Source organism: Streptopelia decaocto, assembly GCF_964273445.1.
Source record: "Streptopelia decaocto genome assembly, chromosome: 3".
NCBI lineage: Eukaryota > Metazoa > Chordata > Aves > Columbiformes > Columbidae > Streptopelia > Streptopelia decaocto.
In genome coordinates, this window is record NC_138656.1 from 43,629,119 (window position 1) to 43,647,534 (window position 18,416).

The window sequence follows — 18,416 nt, forward strand, 5'->3', positions numbered from 1 at the left end:
TGAGTGTGGGGTCATTTAAATTGGTATGTAAGCTAACGGCTCTGAACCAAACTTTCTCTGTGGGCAGGAGGAAACAAATACATTTATATCCAGTAAATGCATGGGAAATACCGATACCCAGAGTGGTTATCATTATTTCCTAAAAGTACCTCCGAAAGAGAAGGTTGTATTATTGAGGCTTCTGACTTCCTTCTTCTAGATTCTGCTGTCTTCAGGTGTTTCTTGGGGCCTTTCATACTGTGTGCATGCATACATACTCCTTAAACAGAGAGCTTCTGATGATATGTAGTTTTTCAGCTTAAAGAAGGTTGTTTTATGCTGTTCTCCGAGCCCTTTACCCTGTTCTTTTAGGATATGTTCACACTGCAAAGTGCCAGGGTACTCTTTGCAGCAGAGTAATTATCTTGACTTGACTCATTATTCAGATACACTGTTTCCCCTTTGTGATCCGCTTTGGCTGTCTGTATTCAGTGCTGTATTCAGTATGTGAAATCTCCATTTTTCTGGTGAGAACCCCAAAACACCTGTATCTGTTCTTTCTGTGTTAGTAATTACAGCTCAGTCTTTTTGCTATTATTAAAAGAATAAAACAAGGCTCCTTCTGTCCTTAAAAGACTGTTACTGCCTGAGTCTTCCTGAAATTACACTTCCTCTGCTTTCTATTATAATTATATTCGAACAGCAGGAAATAAGCTCTGTACTGCGCTCCTTCCTCTTGTGACTCTTCACAAGGGACTCGAAAGAGGATCCAGTACAGTACTCGTTTACACAATCCGGTAGACACCTAGAGCATATTGTCTGTAAAAACATTCTGTTTAAAAGGCAAGGAAGAAAATAATATAGATCTGTCATGGAAGAGGACAAAAGAGACTCAGAGATATAAGCAAGGAATGGGCAGTAAATTCAGAGGTTCAAAATGGCTTTTAAGCTTGGCAGGTTGTAAAGGACTAAAAAGTGTTGAATGAGTTGAAGTTGAAGAGAATTAAGGGAAGTTTGTAACAAAAGGGTGGCATACTTTTTGAGGGACAGAAAGAAGAAAGGATTGACATAGATGGAAATGAAAGGAAGTTTGTCAGTAGACAAAGGTGGTGGCAGGATAGGAAAACAAAAGAAAAAAACCAAGGGTTAAGCCAAATGAAAGAGGACATATTTGTGAAATGGTTTTATCATGGGTGAGTTACAGGTTCTGAGGGGCTGAACATTTTCTTGTGAAGAAAATTCCTGTCAGAAAGATTAAAAAAAAAAGAAAATACAAAGTACTCAAACACTTTAAATAATATACTATAAACAAACCTAATGACCTTTCTGGAAAACTGATGTGAATATAATCAGTTTTAATTAACTTCTGATACTATGTATATATGATCTCTTGACTAAATGTAAAGTATGTTTAATATAGTACTAAAAGCAAAGAAATAGTATCTGAGAATTTTATCACACATGGTACATTACTAGGAAACTTTAATTGTTATTGTCCTTTTTACTAATTGTTCTGTAGGTAGAGTTCTTCAAAAGTAAATATGATGTGGTGCATTTAATATCCGGTAATAAATTGTTACTCTCTCACTTTTACAATGACATATAAGCTGCGCCTTGTTCCACATTATTTCTATAGAGCTACAACAGAAGCTGTATGAAAGAAGTCTGTATTGGATGGCTCTTATGAGACAAGGCAAACAGGTTGATGGAACTAAAAACTTAATTTTCAGTACCTATTATCTCAAGGGACAAAGCATGTAAGGAATCTCCAGGTTACTTCCAGCTGAACACAGTTCTCACCGAAGCAAAATTTATTACGAATAGAGGAAATAAAACAGGCATTTTGCCTTGGGCACCACAATGTCTTGCTGTTGTGTGGATCTCTCTTGTAAGAAAAAGTGACATTTCTATGCATATTGAGTCTTACTTGATGCTCTTCCATGACAGGAGCTCTCCTAGCTGATTGTTCATTGAATTGTAGATTCACTAGCACAGTTGAGTTTAGCAAAATAATTGTGGAAGTATAAAATAAAAATTTAGTAAACAAGAGTAACTTGTATATAGAGACATATGTAATACCACAGATTTTTTTTGCCTTTTGCAAAATATCTCTGGAAAAGAAATAACTTTCTGAATATTTTATTTAGTTCACAGTTTTATAATTGGCACTTGTCAGCATACAAATTTTCTTTCTGTTTTAAGATGCATGGAAGAAACACCCTGGCATGTGTGGCACTAATTATTCCGTTCCCTTTCAAGAAATGAGAGATTTCGAATTCAGTGTCTTCTGAAATGAGCTGTAGTTTTATGCTGCATATTTATAAGCTTTGCAACTATTGTTAAAATCAAATCCAACATGACTGATGTAAAATATGTTAATGTTTATGGAAAATATCTTCTCGGTTTTCAGTTAAGGTTTGGAAAAGCCGGAATAATTTATTTTGTCTTATGGCTTTGATTTATTAATGGTGTCCTTTAGTGAACTATATTTTTGTGTGATAAAAAGGGATGAGAAGGGGAAAAAAAAAAAAAAAAAGCTGTGTTGATTTTATAAAGGATAAAAGAAATATGCTTTTATTGTAATTGATTTGTCCTTTTCCCCTTGTGCAATTAGCCTCATAATACCTTGAGACTTGACATTTACTAACATGCTTTTTATTTGAGGGATTTTTGCAACCATTTAATATGTTATTGTATGTATCTGCTGATATCAAACTGAAAAAAAATGTCCTGGAAGAAATGTACAGGCTTAGTAAGCTTTTAGTATTAACTCAGTTTTGTGTAAGACTTTTGTATTAGAAGAAAAGTTGACAATTATTCCTCAAAAATAAGTAGTAAAAAAAAAAAAAAAAGGAATATTTTGCAGTCTTTCTTTAAACAGCTAGAAAATAGCACTACTTTTCTCTCCAGTCGATACTTTTAAATCAACACAAATACATTTAAATGAGCTTAATGAGTTTTATGAGATTTGGGGAAAAAGAAAGTGCCTTGAATTCAAAATTTTTTTCCCAAATCCCAGAATATAGTCATGCTATTCTTTAATTTACTTAAACTTTTTTTAATTCCCATTCTTGAAACTGTTTTATCTATTATTTTTTTAAAGGACATAAATAATGTATTGGGGTTTGTATGTTTCATATTGTACAAGAAATAAGCAGGTATCTGCCATGCTTTTTTTACCTTTTGTCAAAACCTGAATATGCCGCTGTGAGGAGTTTTTATGTTGTTGAAAGTGTTTGGCCCCCGACTCTCTCTCTCTGGTCTGCAAAATCCTGTTCCATTTGATAAATTTGCCCACTAAGACTCAAAGTTTTAACTGAACTCTGGGAAGTCCATGAAGTATAATTCATCCATGCAGGTAGAATGCTCAGGCTGGGCAAAGAATGTAGTTGGTGAGAATGAGTGAATAATTTAATGTTTATACCCCTTGGATCCCAGGTGTTCCTTCCAGAAAAAGGTTACTAGTTGTAACGTGCTGATACTCATTTTCTCTCCACTGGGAGATGGACTGTAACCACCAATATAGATAGGTTTTTGAAACGCTACTGGACACTTCAGTTGCACTTGGTTTGTTAAAGAAGACTGTCATTTATGTAGTGATAACGATCTTTTTGTATCCATTCTAAGAATATGGATGACTTCTCAGTGCATGACATTTTGCAAAATCTTCCTTATAAATTTCTATAAAAGCACTGTAAAAAAAAAAAAAATCAAACTATATCAAATATGCTAGCAAAGTGTTTTCTCATCCAGACAATCTTAAAAGGAGAAATTAGTGTATTACTTCATTGCTATTTGAAATATGGAATTATAGCATAAATTGTATTGGAAGACATTTCTGGAGGTTAGCCAGTCTAATTCTCTGTTTAAAGCTGCCTTCCAAGGTACATCCTGATAGGTTGCTCAGAACCTGTTCCCCTTTAGCTGTCTCTTTAGCTTTTGAGCATCTAAGGATGGAGATTTCATAAACTCTCCTGGCAACCTGTTCCTGTGTTTGATTCCCCTCAGTGAGGGGCTACATCTTGTGTTGGTTGCCTTGGAGAAGAGTCTGGGTCTCCCTTCTCTATAACCCTCCACCAGCTCCTGGGGTCCTGCAATTATTTCCCCCCTCAAGCTGCTTTTCTCTAGGCTGTGCAAGCCCATCTCCTTCAGCCTCTCCTCATCTGTTATATGCTGCAGCCCCTACTTGTCTTGCCAGTTGCCTGCTGGCCTTGTCCCATTCTGTCTAGAACTGGACACTACTCTTCCTGTGGACTCACAAGTGCCAGAGAGGCATAATGTCTTCTCCTGACCTGCTGGGATGCTCTGGCTGGTGCAGCCTTCACCTCTGCCTGGGGGTTCTGCTGGCTGCTCTGCAGCCTGGTGCTCACCAGGGTCACCAGTCTTTTTCCACAGAGCTGCTCCTGAGGCAGATGGTCCCCAGCCTGTGCTGTTGGATGAGTTTGGTCTGTGCCAGATGCAGGACTATGTTGGTCTCCATAAGATTTTTGTCAGTCCATGTTTTCAGATTGTCAAAGTGAGAGTTTGATTTGACGTGTTAAGAGTTGCTTCACGTGCAGCTCAGTTGCCGCATCCCAGCAGCTGCTGCCTCCAGGGGAAGCGGGGAGTGAGCAGTGAATACAGGCACCCTGCTGCTATAGGACTCTGCCTGTGTGGATGGATTAACCTCCTTTGCCTGCTTTCGTAAAATACTGCAGGGTTTATGCATTTCAGTATCTGCCCTATGCACATATTTGTTAAAAGCATGCCAGTTATTCCCCTTCATCTGCTGCACCCAAGTACAGCCCTAACCTCCAATACATGAACTGCTCTCCTTCAGCTTGGTCATGTACGTGAACTTGTTACAGATGCATCCCATTCTATCATTCGGATAATTAAAAAAAATATTAAACAGTAACAGCTCTACTATCAACCTTCTATAAACCTTTTACTAACTGGGCACTAATTGGAATTCATAGTACTGATCACAGTCCTTTGAGGCCAGCTGGCCAGCGAGTTTGTGTTCACCTTATAATCTGAATGTCCAAACTGTGTATTTTCATTTTAGCTACACAGATGCTGTGGGAGACTGTTTAAAAAGCATTGCTAAAGTACAAGTAGGTGACATTCATGGCTCCTTCCTTGTCCACAAAGCCAGGCATCTCATTGTAGAAAGCAATTGAGTTGGTCATGCATGATTTGCATTTGGTAAATCTATGAGGGCTGTTTCCAAGCATCTTTTTGTCCTTCTTGTGCCTGGAAATGTCTTCCATGAGAATTTTTTCCTTAATCTCCCTGGGAACTAAGGGTTATGGTGACTAGTCTATAGCTTCCCAGACCCTCTTTCTTGCCCTTTTTAAAGGTGGGTGTCAGCACTCACTATGACCTTTCAGAGGTGATACAGAGTGGCCTTACAGTGGCACTAGCTGGTTTCCTCAAGATGCATTCTGCTTGGTCCCATGGACCTGAATGTGCCTAGTCTGCTTAAATGGTCTCTGACTTGATCTTCCTATTCTGTGGTAGTGCTTTACTCTCCCAGGCTGAGCCAGGTTGCTCAAGGATGAATTTAACTATTCATCAAGGACTGAAGAGTTACTAGGCTCAGTTTTCATTTGTTAAAAGTGAGTTGCTGCTTTGAATGTAAAGCTTTAAAGAAGAATAAATTGTATGAAATTAAGGAACCTATATAGCACCTTGTTTGAAGACTGTTGGCATTTGTTGAAGACTTTATGTAGGCATGGTTTCTCCAAAGTAGTTTCTTACAGCATCAAGCAAAATTATTAATTTCATAGTACCAAAAAATATTATTTCATAGTAGCAGCAGGTGCAGTCAGTTGAATTATGTGCCATGAGTGATCATTCTGCTCATCAAAATTAACATTTTGTCATTTGTGTTTACTGTGCAGTTCAGAAGATTACAAGCCAGTGTATTTACAGATCTTATAGCTCAATTAAAAATAATACTTTTCTCTTGCTGCAGAAATTTTTAATAAGATGTGAACGTTTTCTAGGAGACTCATACTTCATTATTTTCTTTTATCTTCATTCACTCTTGTGCAAAAGAGCATCAGAACTACTTTGGAATAGATGAGAATCTTGGACCTGTAGCAGTCAGCATCCGGAGGGAGAAGGTTGAAGATGCCAAGGAGAAAGAAGGATCTCAGTTCAACTATCGTATTGTTTTCAGGACAAGTGAGGTAAAGTTCTTTTGGTAGTTCTGCAAAGGAATGGAAAAGTTCCTGTAGAGCTTTGGATACTAGTTGTTTGTCTGTGGATATGTTGCTAACTTTGAAAGTAAATCTGTTAATGGGAAAGGGAGGTTTCTTGTAGTGGTAGTACATGAAATTGCTTCTGCAACAGTTTTCCACTTCTGTACTGCATGAGTTTTTTCTCATTTTGAACAGGCATCCCTAAGAAGGTAATTTCCCTGAAAGTAACTGTAAGGGAACTGATGAAAGAACAAAGCTCAATAAAAGTTTGGATCAAGCTGCTTGACATTATGTTTCTAATGACAGAAATAAAAGATTAAGGAATGTAGGGAAAAAGGGAAGGGAAAAATGTGAAAGCTAGTACTATGAATTGCTTTATTTTTGTTCTGTTTCAAAATATTTTCTTAGAAACTTTTTTGTGAGATATTTTTAAACACTTCTACATACATGATTTGTGGAAGGAATATTAATATGTTGATAAAAATAATGGTCTTATTTGAAAGAATAGCTCGCTTCTGATTGTTGTGGAAAGACACATCTCATAACTTATTTCAAGCATATTATTATTTCTTGCAAAACTAATTTCTTTATCACAGCAACTAGCTTTGATTTGTATGAAAATATGCAGTGTTATTATTGTAGCAAGCAACTTTAAATTTTCATAATCTTTAGGACATTTGCTTTTTATTGTGATTAGGACATAGAGAAGTTTTAGCTAGACCTGATATCTCTGGGCTCGTGTGCTTTTAGAAACAGATACAGAAACATATATGTATATATATATATACACATATAATACTTTCTTAGGCTAGGTTTTTCTTTTATTGCCAAAAAAAGCAATCTCTGTATGTATATGTGGAGAGGTGATTCAGCTGACTCACTTCTAAGAAATTACTCACTTCTAAGAAGTTACTCTCTTTGCCAAAGCCAATGAAGAGAAAGGAGCATGGTTTAAAAAGTAGGTGGATGGGTTAAGTGAAGGTGCCATTAGCTGTGGCTTACCTTAGCTGTTCAACCTCACATTCAGCTACTATGTCTACTAGGGTAGTATGGCATTAAAATTATCAATTTTTAGTTTTCCTGGTGTGTTAAATATTTTTTCAAAAAAAAGTAATAGTCTTAGGAATTAGCATAAGTTCATAAGATCATTGGTGAATTTCTTTCAATAAAAGGTATTGTCACTGAGACAGTAAGAGCCTATCTCCTCTGTAAGAGTTATTTAGTAATCTTTTCACAGATTAAAAAAATTAAAAATAGGAATGTTTTTCTTCCCAGTCTTTCTTCCCTGCTTTTGCTAAAACCTGAATTTTATAACTTTCAAAGCCGTTGTAGTATTAGAACTAAAAATGTTTTGTGCGTTTTACTTTTGCTGTAGCTTACTACACTTAGAGGAGCAATCTTAGAAGACGCTATCCCATCCACTGCTCGGCACGGCACAGCAAGAGGTCTGCCACTCAAAGAGGTGCTGGAGTATGTGATACCAGAGCTGAGCATTCCATGCCTGAGGCAGGCTTCCAGCTCACCCAAAGTACCCGAACAGCTGCTTAAACTAGATGAACAAGGGGTATGTGGCACATAACTTTTCTTTAAAGAATAGTCATTAAAAAAAAAAGTCTTAAATATTTTGGAGGCAACTTTAATAAACATGGATCTGTAATGCAAACCTTTCACTTTCATGGGTTTGGAGATGCTTGTGTATTTTCATAGATAATATGAGGTTTGCTTTACTAAGCAAATTCTTTTTAAAGTACATTGCTGCTTAGGAAAAAAATCACTGGTCTATGGAGAATCTCTTTAGATGAGTGAGAAAGATTATAACTAAAGTTTTAACGTCGGTAAGACGTGATTTTCGCAATCCTTATTAGCACTTTAATGCGCACAAATGCTGAATGCAAATGAAAAGACATCTAACATTTTATTAATGTGCATAGGTAAGGAGGCAAAAGGATATAACATTAAATCTCAACATCTAAAATTTTGGGTTGTTTTTTACAATAACATTTTTTATTAACTTGCAGTGATCTTACTATAATAGAATACTTTGGAGTTCAAATAACTGAATTTGTCATTGAGCCTAATGAATTAACCGCATGGCAATGAAATATTAATATTGTTTACATTTGGAGAAAAAATGGTGAGGTGTATTGGGTTCTGTACAGCAAATCTGCTTCATTCAAAGCTAGTGATTAAATTTATAGCTTCTGAATATTTTGTGAAGGACAAGCTTGTGATGGCTTTTAAATCAATTTTTAAACCCATGTTTTAAAAAATATTCATTTAAAGTGCAGATTCTAGGCGAAAGTCCGTATCTCTCTGTTCAAGTTGAATCAGCTGCTGAATTCAGCTGATTATGATGGTGGTGTAATTAATTTTTAATGTTAATTCAGTCTGGAATGTAGTGATTGTGTCTAACATTGGTGGTATCTGTCAGAATTCTGTCTTGTGACTATAAAAATAGTTCAAAACAGAGTAAATGTAGACAGGGGAAGAAAAATGCTTTTTTGGGTGGGATGTTAAGCTAGTTTTGTATGTATATTTTACTGCTTCTGTTCACTGTAGTCATTGGGGAGGACTTTTAATTGAAAATTCATTGTGCAAAATGTCCTTTTTTTTTTCCTTCGTGTTTGTCAGTTTTTCTGGTAAAACAAAGGGAAATCAGAAGCACCAAGTTCTGAATCTAGGAATTCCTGATGTTGCTCTGTCTTTCCTGTTTGAGCTCCAGAGTGAGTTGGGTTAATCTAGTAAATAATTTTCACTGCTTAGAGGGGCACTATGTTCAAGGCAGTCTAGAGTACTTCTTTATTTGACTTGACCTAAATATTTCCCAAATTCACTGTATTTTGCAGAAATTGCAAATGGAGATTGTCCATTTAACTGACCAAAATTATTCTTTCATCATCAACTCCTAATTTTGAGAAACAGCATACATAGCACTTCTTTTTGTTTTGGGTCATCAATTCCGAAAATTCAATCCTGTTGTGAAATGGCCTGTCACCAGGCAAAATGTAATATTAATGTGTGTTATGTGCTGCTTATTATGAGATAATTACTTTGAACATAAACAGAAAGCTCTGCATAGAACTGGCATGAGATCCATTTATGCTGTTAATCCTCTTATGTACTTGGTGCTTTGAGTTTATTAATCAAGCAAATATAAAAAGAGTTATGCTTGGAGCTGAAGGTGATGGCTGGCTGAAGTGTCATGAATTTAAAAATATGAATCTTGATCTAGAGGATTAATACTGTCACCAGGATAAATATTCATTTTGTATAATGGTGTATTGAATGTTTGCATAGTTCTTTAGGAGACTGAAGACTGGTGTTTTGATTTCTTTTTGTACCTGTTTTGTAGTATTCAGTAAAATTTAGTATGGATTATGGAGGAAACACGTGGGTAAAACTTTGTCTCTAAAATGACAGTAGAAAGTCGATGCAAATTGGATGGTTGACCTAATTTGAATATATAAATAAATATTCTGCGTTTTCCCAGTTTATTCTGATATATGATAGCATTAGCTTTGGCTGTAAAATTACATAAAAGTCAACTATCTGTAAGCTGGACAGGATTTTGTTTGGGTTTTTTTGTTGTTGTTTTGCTTTTTTCCTCTCTAATTCTGCTGTAGTTCCTCCTCCCCATTTCTTCTAATCATTGCTTATTATGCTTTTTGGCTCCCCTTACATTCCTCTGGGAATATTTACTTCTCTGTAGGCCAAAGGCTAAAGTTTACAAAAAGCTCCCCAAAATTAGGAGCTTTGGTAGCAGTGATATTTAGTGGCTGTTGAGTGTCTAATCTCTTCAGGTTCCTTGCCAGGAAAACTCCAAAATCCTCACATGATGAAAGTCGACGAGTTGTTGTTACATGATAAAGAATCTATACTGCTCAAGACAAGATGGCAAGGTTCAGTATGAGTGATTTTGACTAGAACACGGTCATTTTGAGTCAGGAAGGACTTCTGTGCAACTTTAATACATATCATATACCCAAGTAGCTGAATGGGTTTAGAAATTAATTTATAATGTCACATTATTAAGTTTTTCTCAGTATCAAATTAAATGTAGAATTTCTAGTTTAGAAAATATGAAATCAGAACCATGTCTGCAGCTTTTTACTTAAAAAGACTTGAATAAGCAGGCAGTGCCATTTCAAAACTGGGATACTTTATCAAGTTTAAATATTCTGATAGTTTTTCCTAAGATCCTGCCAAAGCTTATTTGACATTCTGAAGGTATCTCGATTTCTGCTTCTGTTCATTGCCCATGATCTTGTCATGAGAGTTCTTTTGCTTAATTCTTCTAATTTCACAGTCATGAAGGTTCCAAGCAGAGGGGTAGGCGGTTCAGATTTCTGCAGTGAGCTTGTAGCTGCTGCCTTGTTTAGCAATAATGGTATTGGTAGAATCAAATTTGTACGTAAGTGTCTGGAGTTTATGGTACTTGTCCATGAAGTGAAAACCCTGGATGAATTCCTTCCTTGAGCTCCGAGAACAATGTTTGTCTCCTAGGACAATGTTTAAACCATGAGATGGTACATTGTTTTGGAAGATACTTCACTTCTGTTTGGAATTCTATTGATATTCTTGAATAAATTCAGGAGTAACTGGTCTCCTCAGAAAGAATGAAGGAGTGTAACTGCGTATTTCTAGATTGAATATGTTGCCCAGGTGCTTCTTTACTGCTGTTTGTTTGCTCCTGTTGTTAGTGATTCAGCATTTAACGTCTCCACTTCTCAGTTCTAGTGTGAAGTCAAGGGAATTAAACTCCATGTGGTTTAAGCTAAGCTATTTGACACAGAGCGGGGGTAGAAGTGGCACTGTGGTCACAATCGTTTTAAGTCTCTGCTGGGAAATGTCAAGTAACAGCACTGCTGCCTGTAGTCTAGTTCTTATATGAGCAGTTTTCTTCCAGTTTCCTCCATTACATTCACGCTAGCTTTCCACTGAATAAAATAGTCACCAGTGAGCGATCTGGAGCCTTTGGTTAAATACCCAGCTCTCTCCAGGCAGTGCTTCAAAATGGGCATCAAACAAGGAAGCACTCTGGATGGATGACAGCATCTAGTGCCAGTCAAAAGGAAATGACAAGAGCAAGCCGGTGTCTTCACCCTGCCCTTCTCCAGAGTTCCGTGGTCTGACTTGGGCCGCTCCTACAGTGCATCCATAACCCAGAATCTCCTTTTATTTCACATGGTTACCCCTGCCATTCTACACCAAACTTGGGCACAGCTCCTAGTTCTTCCGTGTTCTGTGCTGCCCAGGTGAAACCTTTTTGCAGCACCATTCATTCCTGTCCTTACTGCGCCTGTTCTTTGTTCATGACTGTTGCCTGGTCAATGGCCTCCTGCCAGGCTATGTTCCACAAGGGTTCACCCCAGTATAAAGCAAGTTATCAAAGGGAGAAGATGGATTTACATCCTGGGCTCACCAGAGGGGTGGGAGGGTGGCCACCTTACATTACTGTTATTCCTGCTGAGCTGCAGGTTTTCTACACCAATAAACCAAATTCTGTAGTGTGCATTGCCCTGAATGTAGATCTGCTGAAATCGCAGAGTTAGGCCTGTTTGTACAACTTAAAATGAGAAGAAATTGCCCTACTGATAGGCTTAACTTCATAGTAAAAAATGAACTCTGGACCAAATTGATGTTTGAAGTGTTTGGCTATTGACTTCGATAGTCTAGCATTTCCCTGTTACTTCATTTTAATACATTTATCTTTTGGTCATGAGACTCTTAGTGTCAATGATTCTATCTATGGCCTTCAAAACTCCTCATTAACTTGACTATGTGGGGTTTTTTTGTATATTAGTTGTGTATGAAGGTAAATAGTTAAACCAGGAATGCTGTCAAGTTAAATCTTGAATTTAATGGAAGACAAAAAAAGAATACTAGCTTAGAAAAGCAGTAGCATCATGAAAGCATAGGTTAGTAAAAGCATAGTGAAAGCTTTTATTTCTTCAGGGGAGATAATGATTTGGATAGTGGGCTTTTTGTGTGTGGTTTTTTTTGTTGTTTTTGTTGTTGTTTGGTTGGTGGTTTTGTTTTTTAATTGAGTGTTGGCAACTGCTTATATACAGCTCTCCACTTAAAATGGAGAAGCATACCATTTATTGTAGAGGGAAGGTTAAGGATTATTTGAAGTCTGGAATGATATTTTTGACACTTCTTTCATGTGTGTATGTTTTCTTGACCTTTTAGTAATCTCATCTGGTAGCTTTTCATCAAAATTGCTGTGGTAAAACATTGGTGCAGTAACATGTCTAGGTATTTGGGTTTTACAATATGCTTAACACAGCAGACTGTTATGTATTTCTAAGGTGACGCAGACTGTTCTTGTCACCTTTGCTCTAATAGGAATATAGAGTCCTTGCATAACATGCATTTTAGACACTAATCCTGAAGTTTGATTAAGAGAATTCCGTACAGCTGGAGAGTTGATTTAAGTTGTGAATATAGGTAAATGTCTTAAGGGAATCTGGTGTGACTGATGGTCTCTGTCAGTTTTTGAAGCTCTAAAAGTTGTCAGGTAAGAACAATAGGACTAATCCGTTCACATGGAGGTTTCCCATTTGTCATCTTGAGTATGTATAAAAGGCAAGTAAACAAGAATACTCTTCTCAAGAAGTAACCATCTCTTTTACACTTCACTTTTTATAGTTTTTATACTTCTTTTTTAAACGCAGTAATCTATCTCTTTTTAATGTTCTAGAATTGAGACCTTTGTTTAACAAAATTATTCAACTGCAATCTTATTTCTAGCTCGAAGTATACTTTTGAAAACAGGGAATAATTTTTAACAATGGACAATTTTATGGAGAGGGCAAAAGGTTGCATACAACAGAAATTACTGTTCTGAGGGTCTGTTTTAACTGAACTGCACTGAACTTTAAAGGGTAGAAATAAGATATAAGCTATTCTTGTTTTGAATCTGAGAGAAGACAGTTATACAAAAATTGCCAGGTGAAGTTGTCATGCTGTAACATGCTTTTATAAATAACTGACTAAGTTAAAAGTCTGAATGTCTTCATGTGCTGCTTTTATCTATCCGTGTTTGGATAGTGACAATGCAGTTTTCTTTCAAGTTGGTTGTTTTGTGGGGTTCCGTTTTGTTTGTTTTTCTGTAGTGACTTAATTTCCCAAATCAGAACATGTATTTTTTTTCACTTTCAGATAACTTCTGCCAGGGATTTATAACAATGTTAATATTTTAATAGTTGATATTTGTTCTAGCAATGACCTTTCTTTTATTTTCTTTTTTTTTTTTTTTATTTTTTTTTTTAATTTCAGCTGAGTTTTCAACACAAGATTGGTATCCTTTACTGCAAAGCAGGCCAAAGCACAGAGGAAGAAATGTATAACAATGAGATGGCAGGACCAGCTTTTGAAGAGTTCCTTGATCTTCTGGGCCAGAGAGTACGGCTAAAAGGATTTAGTAAATACAGGGCTCAGCTAGATAATAAAAGTAAGTTATGTTTCTGATGTATGGTAGAAATATCCATTTGATCTTCTGCAAGTCCTATTCTGTCTTTTCAGGCTCTTGGCTTTGGGTTTTGATTAGTAATATTACATGATAAATGAGGAAGATGAAGCATATGATAAGAGCGTGTATCACACCTTGTCTGAAAGGTTATTTACATTAGTACAACTGAAAATCAAAGCAACTTATTTGATTTGTTTGCACTTAGTTAAAATCATACTATGTGAGTGATATTTTTTATGTATTTCAGAATTTCCCAGCTACCTGGGTAATCTTATCCTTAAAAAGGCAAAAGAAAATATATATATTTCAAATATGGAGTCATGACGAGGACCATTTTCCTTTTTCAGCTAAACTTTTGTGCTTATTTCTCATCAACATATATGTCGTTGTGTATATTTTGAGAAGCAATCAAGTTTTCTAGTTTCTCACACATACACAATAAGCATGTTATCATTTGGCAACTGATAAATTTTAATCTACCCAACCACTTCGTTATTACTGCCATTTCCTTAGGTCTTTCAGTTTCCCTAAGTGCAATAGTATAACAATTTAATTGTACAAATTTGGTGGGTTTGGTAGCAAAAAGAGGAGCTGAAGTATTGCTGTTAAAAAAGTCAGTATGTTAACACACTACTAGTACTGCTTTTCACTGGCCTATACTTAAACGTAACTCATACTTAGTTTAGTGCAGTTTTCACAAGATTTTGAACAACTGATCACTGTGAGCACTGATCTAAGGATATCTGGTTGTTCATCTGCTTTATTGTAACATACTATTTTAATAGATATAAAGACTAGGCATAAGAAAGATGTTTTTTACAATGAGGATGGTGAAACACTGGCCCAGATTGCCCAGGGAGGTGGTGGATGCCCCATCCCTGGAGACATTCCAGGCCAGGCTGGATGGGCTTCTGAGCAACCTGATCTAGTTGAAGATGTCCCTGTTCATGGCAGGGGGTTGGACTAGATGACCTTTGAAGGTCCCTTCCAATACAAACCTTTCTGAGCTGTGATATGATTTGTATCCTTATTTTTGCTGTAGCTTGCCTATAACATCCTGAAAATAGATATAGATATATGTGTACATACGGGATGTTGCCTGTGTGTAACAGAAGAGGGATATTTTTTTTGAAACTATTAAATCCTGCTACTTCTGTGTATATGCTACTTACTCTTCTAATCAAATGATAACTTCCTTGAACTGTTACAGATAAGCTACCAAGAAGGAGGCTTAGAAAGATGTACTTAAAGGAAATTAACAGAATATCTTATTTTTTTGCAAGGGATATTTTTGCCTTTCAGATAATCACAGAGATCTAAGAATTGCTAAGTCCTATTTGGCAGGAAGTCTTCCTCCTGCCACTTATCCACCTGATCTAACCTGGTTCTTAGCAATCTTTTGCATGTTTTTCTACTTCAACATCAGTCTTCATTTAACTGGAATACACCTGGATTATTTTTTTTTTTTAAAGTAGTACGTTTGAACACTGATAAGTGTCATAGTCATAAAAGTATTTCTCTTCTCTTATCAAACTGCTAGTGACCTTGATGGACTGTCATCTTCTGTACAGCATTAGAAGAGAGACTTAATGATTAGCATTAGAAATTTCTGGAAATGCCTGGTGTGTGTGCATTGTAGTTGGTGCCCAGTGCAGATAAACAGCCCATACACCCATCTACAGTGGGAAAACAGATACGCAAAGCTGGTGATAAAACCTTATAATTTCGCAGTGAAGGGAGACTGGCTTTGCAACTCACTAAGTCTTTCACGTTCTCCATCTCCAATAGTGGTCAGGAACAGTGAAAAAAGTGAGCTGAATCCTATGACAGATTCTAATTTATTACTTACAAGATGGGAAAGCTGCAATTCCATAGCCCTGTCAACCTGCATAAGCACCACATTCTTTTTTATTAATATTATTGCCTCTTTGCCTAAATCCATGCTTGTTTCACTTTAATAATGCAGGCTTGATAGAGGCTATTGAATCCTATTTCAGTACAGAATAATAACTCGTTTTTCAAATTAATGTGAGAAATATTCATTAACACAATATGGTTGTCAGATTAAATAGGGATGAAAAAGTCAAAGGAATAAGGGGTGTTTTGGTTTTGCTTTTTTTTCCCCAATCAGAGCATTACCAAGTATCACCTACTAATTTTTTTGTATGAAAAACATGTGCACATCTGTCAGCATATTCAGTTTCTGTATTTGCTGTGGTTCAGTATGATTGTACATGGCTGATTCGTATTGTATACATATAATGTAGTAACATAATTTTAATGTTTTCCTAATGCTGTGTGCCATTAATGATATTGGCCTGTCATACGTTCTCATGGTTTGCAGCAAACAATGGAATTAGGAGAGTTCACACAGAAATATTAGTAGTCTTCAGTTCTATATGTAAAATACTGACTTAATATTTTCTGTTATACTTGTTTTTTTAATGTAATTGAACAACAAGTATTACTGCATGTCATATTTATAATTGGATAATACATTAATCTGACTGACAACAGGTTCAGTATAGTGTAAAAATTTCATATCTGATAGCTACTTTTTTGCTAGGAATAATGTTTCAGTAATATTTCTTTCTCAGTTTTTGTAGGGCTCACATTTATTAAATTTTTTCTGTTCTCAAATGTTTGCTTAGTTGTGGTGTTTTTCTTTATTTTTTTAAGTTAAAAATTTGGTCTGTTTATTTAATATTTTGATAGGAAATTAATGGGTCCATTTCTCATGGAATATAGAATGTTGCAGTGGGTTGTAAGCCCCCACCCACTTGCTTGTTTATGCCCCCAGCAGAGTGGGGAAGAAAATCAGTAGGGCAAAAATGAGAAAAACTTGGGTTCAGATTAAGACAGTTCAATAAGTAGAAGAAAGGAAACACCCTTACCCTCTTCACCCCCCCAAAAAAACCCTAAACACCAAGAAAAAAACACATCACGACAACAACCAACCAACAAAAAGCCCCAACAAAAACAAGTGCTGCAAAGGCAACCACTTGCCAGCTCCCATCAGCAGACGGGTGCACAGCAGGTCTCTGAGCAACAGCTACCATGGAAAAACTGCCCCCGCTCCAGTTTTACACAGAGCATGACATTACATGGTATGGACTATATCTTGGGTCAATTTGAGATCCCACCTGTGCACCTCCAAGCTCTTGTCCCTCCCCAGCATAATTCCCAGGATGGGATGACGAACAGCTTGAGAAACAGAGAAAGCACTGATGCTGTGCAATCTTGTGATCAGAATGGCATGACATTAAAGCACACTAAAGAAGGGCAGAAAAGAGTGTGTAGTTAATATGTTCCACATGTTGTTCACATTTGTAAGATCAAGAAATAAGAATATTAGAGGAAACATTACCAATTTGACACTGTATAATTTGTCTGGTACATGGTTTAAAGCATATCTATTGATTAGAAATGAGGAATTAAAATATTATTTTTGGAACATTAATATTCTCATTTGTAGTGTTCAGACTTCAGTTATGGATTTGGATTATGGATAAATTGGATTATGTTTGCATTTAACTTCCTTATATCTGTAAAGAGAGAAATGAAGGTGACAGAAATGGAGGAAACATTGCAATTTTATCTACAGAGGAATAGTGCTGTTTCACTTCCATTTGATAAAAGGTGCTCTTCTGCAAAAAAGCAGAAATGTTTCATAACTGAAAGTTTCACGAATTTTTCTCAAACTTTGTGAAATAGAACTAATGTTTAGAAAGGTGCAAAAAAATGTCAACCCAGATATCATTTTTTTTCACTAAAATTGTCAGCAGAGTAATGTTTGTAGTAACAATTGTTATGTAAATTTAATTAGTGGTCCTTATTAGGTGTTCAGTAAAGCATCTATTGTGTTAGAAGTTTTCAGCTTGCTTAATATAAGGGACTACATTTCAGAAGAAGAACTTGCCTGCTCATTTCTGAAGTCAAGTTGCTAAATCAAAAGTATTCAACTAAATAGTGTGTTGTATCAGGAAAGCATTGATTTAAGGGTAAATAATCTGTCTTTCTGTAATAAGTAGTTAAAGGGACTGTTTTGTGTAGTATATGTTCAAGATAATTTGACTTCATTTAATATCTAGTTGCAAAAGGAGTTTTGGGAGTAGGTTTGCAGAGATCAGTGTAGTTTAGGCAGATATTTGTATTTCCCAGTGTAACTGATTCCCTCCTTCTGTCTCTTCAAGATAAAATGCCATGGAAAGGTTGTAAAGTAATTGTATTTTCAACAAATAATTTAAAATAAAGGAGTGCAATAATGTTTGCGTTTTTTAGCAACATTTAAGAAACAAACTTCAGTGGAAATTGTGCTCCGAATTTCTTATGTAACTGCAATTTATATTACATCAATATTAATAAAGGAAGATCATTTTATTACTGTACAAATGTAACTGATGAAGCCATTTGTAATGTTAATGTATTCAGAATGATATACACACATAAATATTTTCAGATTTAGGGCAGCAGATACAGTATGGTCACTGAATTTTACAATTAAGTGTATGTTTATATACTACTAACTGGAGAACTAACATGGCAAATAAATTTCTTTCTGGAATACTGTTACTATTTAAAACAAAACAAAATGCCCAAACCTTGAATAGTGTGTGGAAGAGGGTGCTGGAAGGTGTTTATTGGTGTAGATAATATAAAATCATAGAAAAAAATGAGTGAACATGGGAAAGGATAAGAAAATTTGATAGTTGTCTTGACTCAGCAGGGTGTTCCCCACCTCCTGCTTTAAAGTTAATTGTACTTAAGTCATCCAG

At 36.0% G+C, this 18,416-nt stretch overlaps 1 protein-coding gene across 3 annotated transcripts in view; it reads left to right on the forward strand.

Moving 5' to 3' along the window:
- The window catches only part of SIPA1L2 (signal induced proliferation associated 1 like 2), a 139,005-nt gene that overhangs the window by 58,487 nt on the left and 62,102 nt on the right, over window positions 1-18,416 (forward strand). For all 3 annotated transcript variants that reach the window (XM_082049602.1, XM_082049604.1, XM_082049603.1), the window contains 3 exons: window positions 6,022-6,155; window positions 7,543-7,731; window positions 13,449-13,623. In XM_082049602.1, coding sequence (XP_081905728.1) covers window positions 6,022-6,155; window positions 7,543-7,731; window positions 13,449-13,623 — 498 coding nt within the window. The remainder of the gene's footprint in view (window positions 1-6,021; window positions 6,156-7,542; window positions 7,732-13,448; window positions 13,624-18,416) is intronic.